At 45.3% G+C, this 15,836-nt stretch overlaps 1 protein-coding gene across 4 annotated transcripts in view; it reads left to right on the forward strand.

Moving 5' to 3' along the window:
* Positions 1-6,479, forward strand: part of CHN1 (chimerin 1) — a 162,486-nt gene extending 156,007 nt beyond the window's left edge. For all 4 annotated transcript variants that reach the window (XM_080669888.1, XM_080669889.1, XM_080669887.1 and 1 more), the window contains 2 exons: positions 4,348-4,453; positions 5,696-6,479. In XM_080669888.1, the coding sequence (XP_080526014.1) occupies positions 4,348-4,453; positions 5,696-5,867 (278 nt within the window). In that variant the 3' untranslated portion in view covers positions 5,868-6,479. The remainder of the gene's footprint in view (positions 1-4,347; positions 4,454-5,695) is intronic.
* The last annotated feature ends 9,357 nt before the right edge of the window (positions 6,480-15,836 follow it).

A 15,836-nucleotide genomic window follows, 5' to 3' on the forward strand; every position in this document is an offset into this window, starting at 1 on the left:
CTTGCAGACATAATAGATGCTCCGTGAATATTTGTTCAATGAATAAACATACTATATAATAAAAGAGTAATATGCAAATTGACCATACCTCTGCTACACCAATAAGCCACACCCACAAGCCATGCCCACCAGCCAATCAGGAGCGAATATGCAAATAAACCCAACCAAGATGGCTGCAGCCACAGAGAGAGCAGGAGGGAGGCTTGGGTTTCCCTGGCAATGGAGGAAGCCAAACTTTCCACCTGCTCTTGCCGGCCCAGGCCTCCACTCAATGCTACAAAGTTTCAATTATAGAAGGTAAATAAATCCCAACAAAAATGGAGGCAGCCACGGAGCTGGAGAGAGCAGGAGGCTAGGGTTGCCCCTGGTGATGGAAGAAGCCAAGCTTCTGCAGCCCTGGCCGGCCCAGGCCTCCGCTTAAGGCTACAAAGTTTCAATTATAGAAGATACACCCCCAACAGAAATGGCTGCCACCACGGAGCGAGCAGAAGGCTTGGCTCCGCTCCAGGCTACAAAGTTTCAATTGTAGAAGATAAATAAATCCCAGATACCAGGGTCTCTGCTTGGGTCGCCGGGGGGCGCGTGGCCGGCCTGCAAACCACCACAGGCCCCTCGCCCAGGCCATCCCACGCCCCAAGGGAACCCCCACCCTGATCCGGGACACCCTTCAGGGCAAACCAGCTGGCCCCCACCCATGCACCAGGCCTCTATCCTATCTAATCCTATCTAATAAAAGAATAATATGCAAATTGACTGTCACTCCAACACACAAGATGGCTGCCCCCATGTGGTCAAAGATGACTGCCCCCATATGGACACAAGATGGCCACCACAAGATGGCCAGCAGGGGAGGGCAGTTGGGAGGGACCAGGCCTGCAAGGGAGGGCAGTTGGGGGTGATCAAGCCTGCAGAGGAGGGCAGTTAGGGGTGACCAGGCCAGCAGAGGAGGGAAGTTGGGGTGACCGGGCCTGCAGGGAAGGGCAGTTGGGGGGGACCCAGGCCTACAGGGGAGGGCAGTTAGGGGCAAACAGGCTGGCAGGGGATCAGTTAGGCATCAATCAGGCTGGCAGGGGAGTGGTTAGGGGGTGATCAGGCTGGCAGGCAGAAGCGGTTAGGGGCAATCAGGAAGGCAGTCAGGTGAACAGTTGGGAGCCAGCAGTCCTGGATTTGTGAGAGGGATGTCCGACTGCCCGTTTAGGCCCGATACTGGATCGGTCCTAAACGGGCAGTCGGACATCCCTCGAGGGGTCCCAGATTGGAGAGGGTGCAGGCTGGGCTGAGGGACACCCCCTGCCCCCCGTGCACGAATTTCGTGCACTGGGCCTCTAGTGATTTTATACTTGAGAACCACAGAATCTTAGTTTTAGATACTCTAAGGAGTCATTTAACTAGACTTTCTTTTTTAAATACCCAGTAACCCCAGAATCATTTGTCCAGGCAGCCAGTCCACTGGTGACAGATTCCACAGTCTTAGAGCCCCACGGTACACAACAGAGATCTGCCCGCTTCTAGCTCCGTCCCCTTGGCAGTGGTCCTGGTATCACCCTCGTCCACGTGCAAGCCTTCCATATATGCAAAGCAGGAATGGTGGTTATCACCTCTGAATGCATTTCATTTGTCTATCTCCCTCTTAAATTATGCTGTGATCTTCTTAGAGCTAAAGGTTTGTGTTCTCTGAAAAACTGATCATGGGTAACACTCCCCAAAGTGAAAAAGAGAAGTGAATTCCAGAGCAAGTCTGGATATCAGTGTATTCAAGTGCATTTTGTCATATGTTCCCAGATTTATAGCTCCAATCTGGACCTCTCCCTGAGCAGCAGGTTAATCCAAGTCAGCATGTTCATTTGCAGGTCTGAAAGACATCTCAGCCGAAACCGGTTTGGCTCAGTGGATAGAGCGTCGGCCTGCGGACTGAAAGGTCCCAGGTTCGATTCCGGTCAAGGGCATGTACCTTGGTTGCGGGCACATCCCCAGTGGGAGGTGTGCAGGAGGCAGCTGATCGATGTTTCTCTCTCATCGATGTTTCTAGCTCTCTATCCCTCTCCCTTCCTCTCTGTGAAATATCAATAAAATATATTTAAAAAAATAAAAATAAAAAAATAAATGGAAGACATCTCAGATGTCTTCCTCTTCCCCACAAAGCCTCCTCCACCCAGATCTTTCCTATCTCAGTTAATGGTGGTTCCACCCTCCCCATTACCTAAGCCCCAAACTTGGCTCATTCTTGATTTTCTCTCTCATACATCCCTCATCAGTAACTCCTATGAACTGGACCTTTAAAATATTCCTAGAATCCAGTAATTTCTTATCGGAATGACCTTTCTGCTTTTACTCTTGCCCCTCCCATCATCTGTTTCCCATGTGGCAGCCAGAGGTAGATACTATGAAAAATGTATGTCAGGTCTTGACTTTCCCATTTCTCTCAGTAAATTCTAACCTTTCGAGTCTCATCCTCTCCTACCCTTTTTGCTCACTCTACTGTGGCCACACTTGGTTCCTCGCTTTTCCTCAAACATTACCAGCCTTCTCTCCCTCAGGATCTTTGCTTCACTGTTCCTCTGCCTGGAACCACCTTCCCCAGATCTATCTCTATGTGCTTCGTCCCCCCACTACCTCAGGTCCATCCTGACCACACCATGTGTAATTACACACCCTCCCCCGCCCAGCACACCCAATGTCTTTTCCATAGCGCTTGCCTCATTCTAATACAGTATAAGCTAAAAGATACATATGCTTATTTATTGTCAGTCACCCTCCAGTAGGGAAAGTGAGCTAGCTCTCCATGAACCGGGAATTTTGTTTGTTTCCATCCCACCAACACTGCCCTTCACTTCACACCATCTCAAGATTCTCCCTACACGGACTAAGTGTGAAAGTTAAAGGAAAACTACTCCTTTTTCCATTTTCAGAATAGTGTAGTTTCCAATTACTTAGTTCTATAAAGGTTTCTATAGTAAATGGAATTTCCTCTCTTAATTTTAGATATTAAGTGATTGAATTTCAGTATCTGGAATTGCTGTTATTAAGTAGCATTGTTTAAAGGCCTCAAGGTTCAGAGACCATGCATTATTTATCCTGGTAAATGTCACATATTACATTCTTCATCCCTAAGAACTGAACCAGAAGCTCTGGGGAAGTTTGGGGCAGAAATTGCGAAATGGCCAAAGTTTCTTTGAATTAATAAGCTTCAGTCACTGTTTACATTCTGAAATTTATCAAATCTGCTCTGCCAACACTAAGAACCTTTCATGTCATTCCAGTTTTTACCCGACTCCAGTACATTGCCTCTGAGTTGGTTTATATTATTAAATCTGAAAGCCTGGGATTCTTGTGTCCTGAATGTCAGGTTCTGATCAGATGTGGCCTTCCAGCATTTCACAGCTGCTGTTCTGATTTGGGTCCCTTTGCAATTGCCCTGAAACCAAACATTTAAAGGGACCCTATCTTCATGTCGCTTGGGTAGATGCAGGAAATGTGCTAAATTAGAACACAGAACTCCAAAGATAGCTCTTGTTTCTGATTACGGAAATAATTACTGTAATGCGATCTGTAACCTCAAAGGAGTGTGCTGCTTTTTGGCCAACACAGCAGAACTAAAATATGCACATGAAGACGTACCCCTTCAAAGTTTACACCTTTGAAAGAGTCCCATTTATTTGACGGACCCTGTTGTCACTCAGAACATTTGGCATTACCTTCAGAGTCTGCATGTGGCTTCTGAATATCCTAAGTAGTAGAGTATCTTTGTGCTTTGAGGGCAGATTTAACTATTTTAGATAACACATAGTAATTTAAAACTAAATCTAATCAATAAAAGAAGTAAATATTAGATGATATATTTCTTGGTTGAAAAAGAAAAAAGCTTAAATGTTAACAGGGGTTGCAGGGGCAAAGGGATGGCATAGCTTCTATACTGTTGCTTTCTGAAAGGGGATTTTCAAAATATTTTGAACAATGCAGCATTCCTTAAATATGTTTGTAATGTTCTAAGATGACTTCACTTGGGTGTGTAAGTTATTATTTGTATGTAGATATGTGTCTGAATTTTCCATAGTTACATCCTATATATCCAATGGCCAGTTGTCATAGTTACCAGACTCAAGACTTTCAAGTGAAAAAACTGGGTGGTCTCCCCAAAAGTCCAAGTAAATGGTATTGTCACATTGAAACTAAGCCTTTGGAAATCTGAGGCTTGAACCTTAAAAATATTTTCCAAGGCTGTGGGCAAGGATCTGTGAGAAAGCATTTCTTACCAGTTTAAAACATAGAATAGAATGAAATGAACCACTTATACCAGTTGTCTATTAAAGTTTTCCTCCTTCGTATTCATTCAACTCGCTCCTTTAGAAATTATGGATCCTGATGAGCAATTAGAAACCCTTCATGAGGCACTGAAACTGCTGCCGCCCGCTCACTGCGAGACCCTCCGGTACCTCATGGCGCATCTGAAGAGGCAAGTCAGACTGCAATGCTTAACTTGTGCTGCATCCAAATTTTAAGAATGAAATGAAACCAAATGTGCAAGAAAGGACAAATGATCCATTGAATGAATAAACACAAGCTATGTTGTCTTGTATGAAATTGCACAAGTTAAGAAGGCATGCTAAAAATATTCTGCACTACAAAGCTGAACACACACTTGATTCTAACAGGAATGTATTTACAATTGCACTAGGTGTTGGCACATATGTTAGAAATACTAGTATCCTGCCAAGGACATGCATTCATTTCTATGGAAAGGGAAAGGTTGTAGCTGTAGAAACACTAACATTAGCATAATAAAGAGCAAAGCAACCCACAAGAAGGCTCATTCTTCTTTTCTCTAAAACAGGCACTTCAGACTTGGTGCTGGGATTGTAGATTATTGGATTGATGGTGCCAGCACTAAATATTGCTGTAAAAAAACGATGGAGTAAAGTAAGGGGTAAAGGAGGAATGGAAAATGAAATATTTTGTTACTCTGGTTTAATGTGTTACAGTGATTGATGATGGAGCTTTATTTCCCTGCTCAGTCACCGTCAATCTCTACCAGTTGAAGCAATGTTTTTAAAATTATATGACCAGGATTTAGTGGTTTTAGGGTTTTGAAATATAATACCAATCAGCAACAAAAAAGATAGCAGAACTTGACATCTATGTTGTATGCCTTTAGGCATGAGTTATCCAGAAATGAATACTTAATTCATGCTGCTTTTAATATTTACACGTTTCTCCTCTTTAAAAGCACCATGAGTTAAAACTTTGATGTCATTTGCTTACAACTTCACTTGTAAATTCAAGTTTGCTTCGTATATGGATGCAGTTAAGTACTCCACACAGAAGAAATAACTCTCAAATTGTAGTCTCTGTGCCTTCAGTGTAGCAGTAAAAAATATAAACACTTACTCTCTCTGACAAGGTTGCTTATGCTGAGCCATCTCCTATCAATGTCACGACCACTCTCTTCCTAGACACTTGCAAAAATAATCTATAGGAAACCAGATAGCCAAAGAGGAGGGAGGGAGGGCTGAGGGAACCATCAGGACGACCCAGTTCCTTCTCTGCTATTTCAGACATCCCTGCAGCTCAGGCTGTGGCCAGAGAATCCACAAATAGAACCGAACCCACACACACCTTGTTTTTGATTTTGTTCCAGAGCACAGTGAAGAACCGCATGGCTTACACAAAACCCTCCTCCTTTGCCTGTATTTTTCAGAGTGACCCTCCATGAAAAGGAGAACCTTATGAATGCAGAAAACCTTGGGATTGTTTTCGGCCCCACCCTTATGAGATCTCCGGAACTAGACGCCATGGCTGCACTGAACGATATCCGATACCAGAGACTGGTGGTAGAGCTGCTCATCAAAAATGAAGACATTTTATTTTAGATTTTTAGTCTGAGAGGAAAAAAGTGTTTTACAGATGAAGGAATGTTTTATAGTAATTTAATTGGCTCTCATAGCTGCATTATTCCTTGGTTAGAAGTTTGGGCATATAACCAGTTTAAAATGAAGGAACTTCCCATTGTTTTTGTAGCACCGCTCAGCTGTCCTTGTAAAACAGTGACCATACGCTTTCCAGTTCTAGTAACCCTGGGTGTTTATCATGTTAAGAGAAACTCAGGCTATTGCATGATTAGCCCCGTTTGGCACGGGGACCCATACGGAGGAGACAGCAGCCTGCACCGCTCTCCGTCCCGGGTAGTCTGTGGTTGTAATTCAGCATGTTTCGCAGAGTGAACCTGTCATGACTTCGCTTGGGTTCTGTCGTTGGTGTCTGACGCTTTCCTAAACATGCACATCAATGGACAGAACAGCACCTCTGGCCGCTGCACTGCCATAGACTATAACATATGCCTACTTTTCGCCAATGCTTTATTTCTGGATTCTCTTCGTTCTTCTCAGACATAGTACTTTCTTTCCAGCAAAAAAGCAAAATGTTTTCAGATTTGTTACTTTAGTAAATGATCCATGCCAATAAAAAAATACAACACAGAGCATTTTCTGGGTTTTAGTTGTAATTTTGTGTTTTTATCTGGCATGCATTTATTAATTTATTAAATTTTGCTTTTAGAAATTAAAACTATTGATAGCTTGCTTTTTTCCCCACGATTAGAAATATTTGGGAAAATGTGCTATGCCTCTTGTGTAACACTGAGTAATCCCTCTCACCTGTTTACTATTGAAAGTTTTATATTGAGTTCCTAAAATAATAACTTAAAACTGCTTAGAATTAGGACACCCATTCATTGGTCATTTTTCTCCTTGCATACTGTGACAGAAATCTAGACTATTTTCCCGACTGGAGCTGGGGGCACAGGCAGGAGTTTCTTCTAGAACCATGAGAAGAAAAAAGGCTAACTAGAAAGAGTGGCTTTCTAAACACTTGCTTTGTTGGATGTGCATGGAGTGGACAGGCTGCCTGAGATGAGTCCCAGGCAGCAACCTGCCAGCAGGGGAAGGTGGGCTGCAGGAACCAGGGCGTGAGCCTCACCCGCTCAGTGGCCGCCAGTGCGGCTCTGAGCAAATGACCCTCCAAGTCTATTTCCCTGTCAACCAAGCGAGCGCCCTTTCAGAACTACAATTCTGTCCTGCTTTAAAAGTAAAATAAGTACAAAACATTTCCATTTTCACCATTTCAATCTTTGACACTTTCAAGACTATCTCAAAGATCATGGGAACTGCAGAACTGTGGAGTTTTCCATATTTCTGTCCCTAGGCTACAGTAGGGAGTTAGTAGTATGTTTTAAGGTTTAGATTCAGAAAGCTGGTTATTCAGGTCTGTCCCAGCTGCCTTCTTAACCACAATCCCCCTCGAATAATGTCATTGCACCAGGCAACATCAGATATACAGATGAATCAAGTACAGAGATTCATTTTCTGTAACTAATTTTCTTTAAGACGGAGGCCACTGAGAGTCACTATGCAGGAAGGAAGTGCTTAGAAAGAGAAATCTGACCACGTGTCTCTGTCCCTGGGTTAGGTGAACCGAATGAATTTCTACATGCTCATGGCTGAAGTTCTTTTTGAACAAAGTCCTTTTAAAGCGGAAATTCAGTAAGGAAATTTGTCAAGAAATCTGCTTCATCAGAACGTAATCACCTTCTTTTCCTAAAAGGAATAGCTGTGATTGACTCTGGAGTAGGCACTTACCAGAACAAGCGGTTTACCTGGAGCAGAAGCCATGCCTGATCAGAGCAGACATTAAGCACATGTTCAGGTAACATCCTGAGCACTGCCCAGATAGGTGACTGCTTATCAGGTCTGTGAACAAGGACACTTGGTATAATTTTTGTTTGTTTAATAGGAACTGCATCTTTAAATTTTTTATTCAATTTATTGGGGTGATACTGGTTCATTAAGTTATATAGGTTTCAAGTGTACAATTCTATAACACATCATCTGCATATTGTATTGTGTGTTCACCACCCAAAGTCAAGTCTCCTCCCATCACCATTTATCCCGCTTTCGCTCTTCTACCTGCCCAGCCCCCTTTCCCTCTGGTATGATTTAAACTGATGGATGTGTGTGTGGTTCATCCCCTCGGGACATGCAGATACAAATCACAGCTACGTCATCTGTGAGCACTCCTGGACTGTTGGGTGACACTCCCTGAAATGAAGAAATAGTCCCTCGGGGAGGCTCTTACTCAGTAACTAGCCTGAGTCTTTCATACGTATCTTCCTGTGACTAATGGGAGATTTCTTAAATCAGGACCTTTTAATGAGGCGGCCGAGGTTTCATTTGTTTCCACCACAGTCAGCAGGAGGGACCACTGCACCTCTCGGTGATTGCCGCAGACTCGACTCGCACGCTGCAGGCGCTCTGCCTGAATGGAAAGTCTGTCTTCCCAATGTTCCACCCATAGTTTTAGAGAAATCACTGAGAAATCAAAGATTTTCCCTTCTTTACATTTTCTGTTAGTTTTTAATGCTAATTAGTTACACCAAGGAAGTCTCCTTCACTGAATTGAGATTTCAGATGTCTCTAAGTGGAAAAACGTTTATGTATCCAAATGTTTCTTCTTTCAAGTAGAAGGCCTCTGGATGAATTAGGTTCAGGGTCCCACCACTATTCATCTTAACAAAAGTTTTAGAATTTACAGCCCCAAAGCTGATTAGGTATATTGGTAAGTCCATTCAAAGAGCAAGAAGATTTTTTTAAATGCACGTTGGAAGCAGGACACCCAAAACTCTTCTTCCGACTGTATATTTTTGTCCTCGGGAGGCTAAGTTCTTATGGAACTCTTCAAGCATATTTATAACTTGACTAGGGGCCCAGTGCACAAATTCATGCACCTTGAAAGAAACTGTGGGCTGTGGTGAGCACAGGGGCGGGTCTCAGCCCATCCTCCACGCCCCCGCCCAGCCCTTCCTGCCATGGCCCCTGGTCCCCTGTCTGCTGGCAGCCCTGCTCCCGCCAGCCTCGCTTGCACCCCCTGACAGCACAGAGCGATTGGGGCCGACACCAGCAGCAGGTGTGAGTAGGGCTGGCGCCTTCAGCATATGTGAGTGGTGGCTGCTGCCCCAATCGCCCTTCAGGAGCAGGGGGAGGTGGAGAAGCCCTCAGGGGCAATCAGGGCCAGCAGCTGCCACTGGCACCCGTTGATGGTGCCGAGCTATTGGGACCAGCACCAGGCGTCGACAGCAGGTGCGAGCAGCAGCTCCAGTGCTGGCAGCGGGTACAAGTGGGGCTAGCACCAGCAGCAGGTGCAAATGTCGGGCGGGAGCAAAGAATTTTCAGTAACCATCGGGGGCTTGCCCCGATGACACCAACAAGTGCCCTGCCTTGGTCTGGCGCCCCCGCTCACCTGCTCCACCATCCCGCCACAGCCGACGTCCACCGTGTTCTATGCTCTACCACCTGCTGCCCACACCCACCATGTTCTGGGCACTCCCCCGGTGGTCAGCACACAACATAGAGACTGGTTGTTTGGCCATTTGGTTTATTTGCATATTAGCCTTTTATTATATAGGACTAGAGGCCCGGTGCATGAAATTCATGCACGGGGGAAGCGAGGGTCCTTCGGCTTGGCCTGCACCCTCTCCAATCCTTGGGGGATATCTGACAGCTGATTTAGGCCCAATCCCTGCCTAAACCGGCCATCAGACATCCCTCTCACAATCTGGGACCCTGGCTCCTAACTGCTCACCTGCCTACCTGATCACCCCTAACCACTCTGCCTGCCTGCCTGGTCGCCCCTAACTGCCCTCCCCTGCCAGCCTGGTCACCCCTAACTGCCCTCCCCTGCTGGTCTGGTCACCCCTAACTGTTCTCCCCTGCTGGCCTGGTCACCCCTAACTGCCTCTGCCTCGGCCCCCACCACCCTGGCTTTGTCCGGAAGGACGTCCGGAAGGATGTCCAATCTAATTAGCATATTACCCTTTTATTAGTATAGATTGGCTGTAACAGCGACATGGCATTCACATTTGCCTATTAGTGTTAAGTGAAAGACATCCTTATGAGCAGGTGTAATAGCAGCCGTGGGCAAACTACGGCCCGCGGGCCGGATCTGGCCTGTTCGGCTGTTCTATCCGGCCCACAGAGCCGAAAGAGCGGAGGGTTCTCTTGCTCTCCCCTCCGCTCCTTTACTTTGAATTTATATTAGTTCACACAAACACGCCATCCATGCTTTTGTTCTGGCCCTCCGGTCCAGTTTAAGAACCCATTGTGGCCCTCGAGTCAAAAAGTTTGCCCACCCCTGGGTAATAGTGATCCTTACATACATCATTATTGCACATCACATTTCCACTGAACATCTGGGCAGTTCTGACCTGTGATTGGCATGCATTATGGTGGAATGTAGGGAGGTCTAAGAAGAATGTAGCACCATCAGGGATCTGTCCTCTTCCCTAATCTTTAGAGAACTAGTTCTCACTTGGATTCTCTCTCCAAATCAAGCCCAGACCTGCGTCCCTGGGTATCTGCATCCTCATGCCACACCCATTCCCTGCCTGCGCCCCATGGGCCGGCACTGTGCTAAGCCTGGAAACCAGACCAGCTCTAGTTCCCAAGGAACTTACTGGCCCAATCTGGCCTAGTCAAACTTGAATGTTCTCCTTTTTCCCATTGAGCATTTTCTTTCCTATGGGCCTCATCCTAGACATCAATGGAAAGCTACAACAGAACAGCATGGTGTACTTGCCCTTCTTTGGGGAAATGTGAGCTCACAAAGCCACGCTCTTACAGTTCCATGTGATACTTTTAATTGACTAGAAACATTTATTTGACCAATAAGAAAGAGATATAAAATGAAAGTGACTTAAATTATATCCCAACTATGTGCCCAGTGTGAGCTTATTTGGAAGCATCAGAAGATCACTTGCTGCCTGTCCCTGAGGATGTGCTAACTGAAATGGGACATCAGAGTGTGAAGAGCCTGTGTCATCCTCAGCTGTGGGTTCACTAGCCCCTCATTTCCGTCCTTTGCATGAGGCCGCGCAACGTTGCTGCCAGCCCGCTGAAGCCAGGTGCACCAATCTCATGTTGGCCAGTCCCACGCACAGTTGGTGGTCATTCTGGAACAAGAAATGGTCTCAGCCTGACAGCTCAGAGTCCCCATTTATCTAAAACATACTGACAATCTCTACATTTCTTAAATAGTAATGATGGGGGAGACTGAAGTAGTTGTTTTCCCCTGGTTTCCTATAGTCAAGGAATTAGATTATAACTAACCCACCAAAGATGAATTAGCAATTTTATTGAGGTTGTATTAATGCTTTTATTATAGGTTCAAACATTTGTTGGTTTCAACACATTTTTCTTACTAAAGTCATTGGACCTCTCAGCAAATGCTTCAGTAATTTTTAAAGTAAAATTATTTCACTAGATACGCGTATCACACAGGGATCTCACATCAATTGCTATTTCACAGATTGAAACCCAACGTCGAGAGAGCCAAGTTAAAAATTATGATTCATCACCATGTGTTGTAAGGAAAACCCTGATTTATGAGCTTTATTGTTCTCCACTGAAGAGATTATATTTTAATACAGTCTTTTAGTCATAACATACTTCACAATGGAAACGTTTTCCATTGCTTCTTCCATCAAGGAGCACAAAACAACACAGGAAGTGTAAGGCCGGTGTTGCTGACCTTGTGTTTGGAGCTCTGGTGAGCACGTGGAAGCGCCCGGGATCACTGTTGTTCAGATACAGCCACGATTACATTGTAGCAGGAAACACCGGCATGTGAAGCTAAGATATCTAGTGTTTGTTTTTGCTAGTTATGAAACATACTACTTAACTGCCCATGTCACTGTGCTAACACAAAAAGCAGAGATTAAAATGGCTCACTGAAGGAAATTAGCCGAAAGGGCTTTCTAGACATAAAATGATGTAAACTTGGGATGGTCGAAAATATAAAAACCTTTTGGTTTCCCCTATATTGGACCAGTGAGTTTCCTCCGATGTGTGAAAGAGGAACCACCTACAAAACAGCAGATACAGCTTGTGCACAAGCCGGGGCTGGTCCAGCAAAAAAATCAAGGCTGGTATTGGGATGCTTCTCCATGTGAGTGGACATTTTCCTAAGATAGTTTTTAATTCTTACCAAAGAAAATTTATAACAGGAGTAATTTGTTCCAATATTTTTAAAATTATATCCCAACTATATGAAATAGGAGTTGGCATGGGGATACAAAGGTTACGTTCAATTACATCAATGTCACAGATTCTAGGAACACGGTGACATCAAAAACATCAACTGTGGGCTGTGGGGATATGTTCAAACTTCTAGAGCTTTTAGAATATGTTCAAACTTCAGTTCTTATCTTAATAGACTGTTTCTGGTTGTTTTATGTAAGCCTCATGGTAACCACAAACCAAAACCTGTAGTAGATACACCAACAATAAAGAGAAAAGAATCTAAGACAATCACGAAATCGCAAAGGAAGAAAGGAAGAGCAGGAGCAGAGGAACCACCTACAAAGCAGCAGAAAACAACTAAAATGGCAACAAGTACACACCTATCGATACTTACTTTAAATGCTATGGACTAAATTCTCCACCTGAAAGACATAGAGTGGCTGGGTGGATAAAAACAACAAGACCATCTATATACTGCCTACAAGAGACTCAATGCAGATGTGAGCACACGGACTGAAAGTGAAGGGACAGAAAAAGGTATTCCATGGAAATGGAAACCAAAAGAAAACTGGGGTAGCTATACTTACATCAGACAAAATAGACTTGAACACAAAGACTTTAATGAGAGACAAGGATGGGTACCATACCATGATACAGGGTCAATCCCCGGAGAGGATATAACATTTGTAAATATTTATTAACACAGGACCCACAAATATATAAAGCAAATATTAACAGACCTAAAGGGAGAAATAACAATAAAATAACAGTATTGCACATTAATACCCCACTTTCACAAAAGAATGGATCATCAGGATGAAACATCAGTAAGGAAACATGGGCTCTAAACGTTCAGACCAAAAGAACTTCAGACAGAGAGAGGTACACCTCGTTTTATTGGGTTTCATTTTACTGGGCTTCACAGATGTTGCGTTTTTTTTTACAAACCGAGGGCAGGACCTTCCACCAGCAAAAAGCTCACACTCACTTTATTGTGGGGGTCTTGAACTGACCTGCATTCTCTGTGAGCTCTGCCTGCCTGTACAGGACATTCCACCCCATCAACAGAATGTGCGTTCTTCTCAAGCACACGGACATTCTCCAGGATGTCATGTGAGGCCACAAAACAAGGCAATAAACTTAAGAAGAAATCATAGCATCTTTCCTGACCACAATGGTATGAAACTAGAAATCAATTATAAAACAAAAATTCACAAATCTGTGGAAATTAAGCAACATGCTACCAAACAATCAATGGGCCAAGGAACTTAAAAGAGAAATTTAAAAATGCTCTGCCTGGATCGTGTGGCTCAGTTGATTGAGCATCGTCCCATGTACCAGGAGGTTGCCGGTTCAATTCCCCGTCAGGGCACATTCCCGGCTTTCAGGCTGGCTCCCAGTAAGGGGCATGCAGGAGGCAGCCAATCAATATTTCTCACAGATGTTTCTATCTCTCCCACTCCCTCTCTCTGGAATCAATAAAAACATTTTTAAATACCCTGAGACAAATGAAAATGAAAATACAATATACCAAAATGTATGGGATGCACCAGGTCTAGGAACGGAAGCAGTTGTGGGTCCGCACCAGGAGATGGCATTAAAAGTAGCCCAAAACATAGGGGCTCCCGGCTCTCAGCCCATTGGTGGCCTACTTCTCCGATGCCACCCTGCTGCAGCCCAGAGCAGCAGTGTGCTGGTTTTCAGACTTTAGCATCTTTCAGAATCACCTGGAGAGCGCAACTCCAGTTTCTGCATTAGGAGCTCTGGGGCAGGGCCAAAATTTTGCATTTCTAATAAGCTCACAGGTGTGGCTGCTGGTCCCAGAATCACACTCTGGGATCTAATGTACATTAGCATCACCTGAGGCCCCACTGCAGGCCAATCAAACGCTCTGGGGGCGAGGCTTGGGCTATCAGCTACCCCGGTGTGCAGACTTCATTTCTTGTTGGTATGTTCACATGTATCCGGGATTTGTTTGAATCAGGTGTGATATGACATGCAGACGTGGGAAGACGGTCATGAAGGAGTCATAGTCACACATCTTTAGAAACAGGAGGCACCGCACGCCACACAGGGCCAGACCAGGGTCAGTCAGGAGGCAGAATGGGAGAGGGCAGACATGGCCCAGAGCCTTTATTGGGGTTTTGGGGGAAGGAATGGGCGAGGCAGAGTAGGTTCCTTGAGTCAGTTTAGGATTCAATAGTTTGAATAATTTCAGCAGGCTCTGGCCCTGGGGTGACAGGAGGGGGAATATTGGCTTGGTGTGTGCGTTTGATAAAGGAGACAGTCGGGGATGTGGGCGCTGGGAAGTTTGTAGATCACAGGTGTGCCTGCAGGAGAGCCCTGCGCCATCTCTAGGAGTTAGCTGGCCCTGGAGCGGCAGCCTCGCCAGGACCAAGGCCCCAAATGCCAGAGCATCAGGAATTCAGAAAATAAGAAAACACGGTCTAGTCTGTACTGTTGGCTACCTCTGCTTCCCTTCTGAACCTCATCTCCTAGTTTCTAACCCAAGTCTGACTCTGTCCTCAATACTCTTTTCTTACTGCAATTTTATTCGAAATTGCATAGCTTAGCCTAAATTCACTGTCAAATCAGAAAAGGGAGATGGGTTCTAGTGCGAACCATGTTCAATCACTTCAAGAAAATTCTGTATTTCCCAGACTGCATTCGCAGAGACTGGCATCCCACAAAATGATAGAAATATGTTTCTGAAAATTATGACAACTGCTTCAACCTAACACAGCCAGAGGCCTACGAACCAAGACCCCTTGTGTCCACATGACTTCACTGTTTGTTCCAAGAAAGATAAGCCCATTCCAGGAATTTACCTGAGACAAGACTGCTCCCCTGGCAAGCAGCTTGTCACGCAGCTCACCTCTGAAGACTCCCTACAAGACCCTTGCTGTATTCACAGTCTTTGCCTGCTTTATTGCACTGCTGAAGACACATCTTAGCACTTGAGCCGACGCCCCCCGCCCCCCAACCAAGCCTTTCAAAATCCTCCTCTGCCTTCCCATCTGACCCACTCCTCGCTGCTGTGGGCTCTCCCTGCTGCCTTGGGTTCTGATTCACTTGGTTTTGTGTGACTAGCAGACCGTCTGGTAATACCTTGGGGAGCTCGGTGTATTATTAGGGAGTTACTTCAGGAACAGAGGGCTCTCTAGTCAAGTAGGCTCGGGAAATACTATCCACCAGTTTCACCAAAATCCATATAAAGATTGCAATCGTGTCCGCCTAATAAAGCTTCTGAAAAGTTCTGCATTAAAAAACAACAAAACTTTATGAGATGAAACAACCTGGAACCAGGCTTATTAACTTCTCTAAGAAAAATGTCCCCCTCAGCACCAGTTTTTAAACCTTTAAGGTCATGAATGATCCATGAGGAGTTAAGGACTGCTGGCACGTAAAGCATAACTCGGACGTCCTGTCGAGGGCAGACACCGGGCTTCTCCACAGGGAAGTGTCCTCACCCCACCGTCCGAGCCCGAGGAGGGGAGTTTCCACATCATTAATGGTTCCTGCATGACTGATGAGGGAGGGCTTATTGGAATCCGCCTCTGTCTGCAGAAGGCCAGTCACTGCGGCACCCCAAGCAAGGCACCCCACCCACTGTCGGGGCAGGAGGCAGCAGGACCCCTCTCAGCCTGGATTCCCAAAGCCACTGACCAGGTGCGTACTGCCTGGCGCTGCACTTCGCACAGAATGAGCCTCTGTGAATGTGACCCGGACAACAATTCCTGTTCCTGGATGTGCTGCTGACGGATCAGAGGA

The sequence above is a fragment of the Plecotus auritus genome, assembly GCF_963455305.1.
Source record: "Plecotus auritus genome assembly, chromosome: 5".
Lineage (NCBI taxonomy): Eukaryota > Metazoa > Chordata > Mammalia > Chiroptera > Vespertilionidae > Plecotus > Plecotus auritus.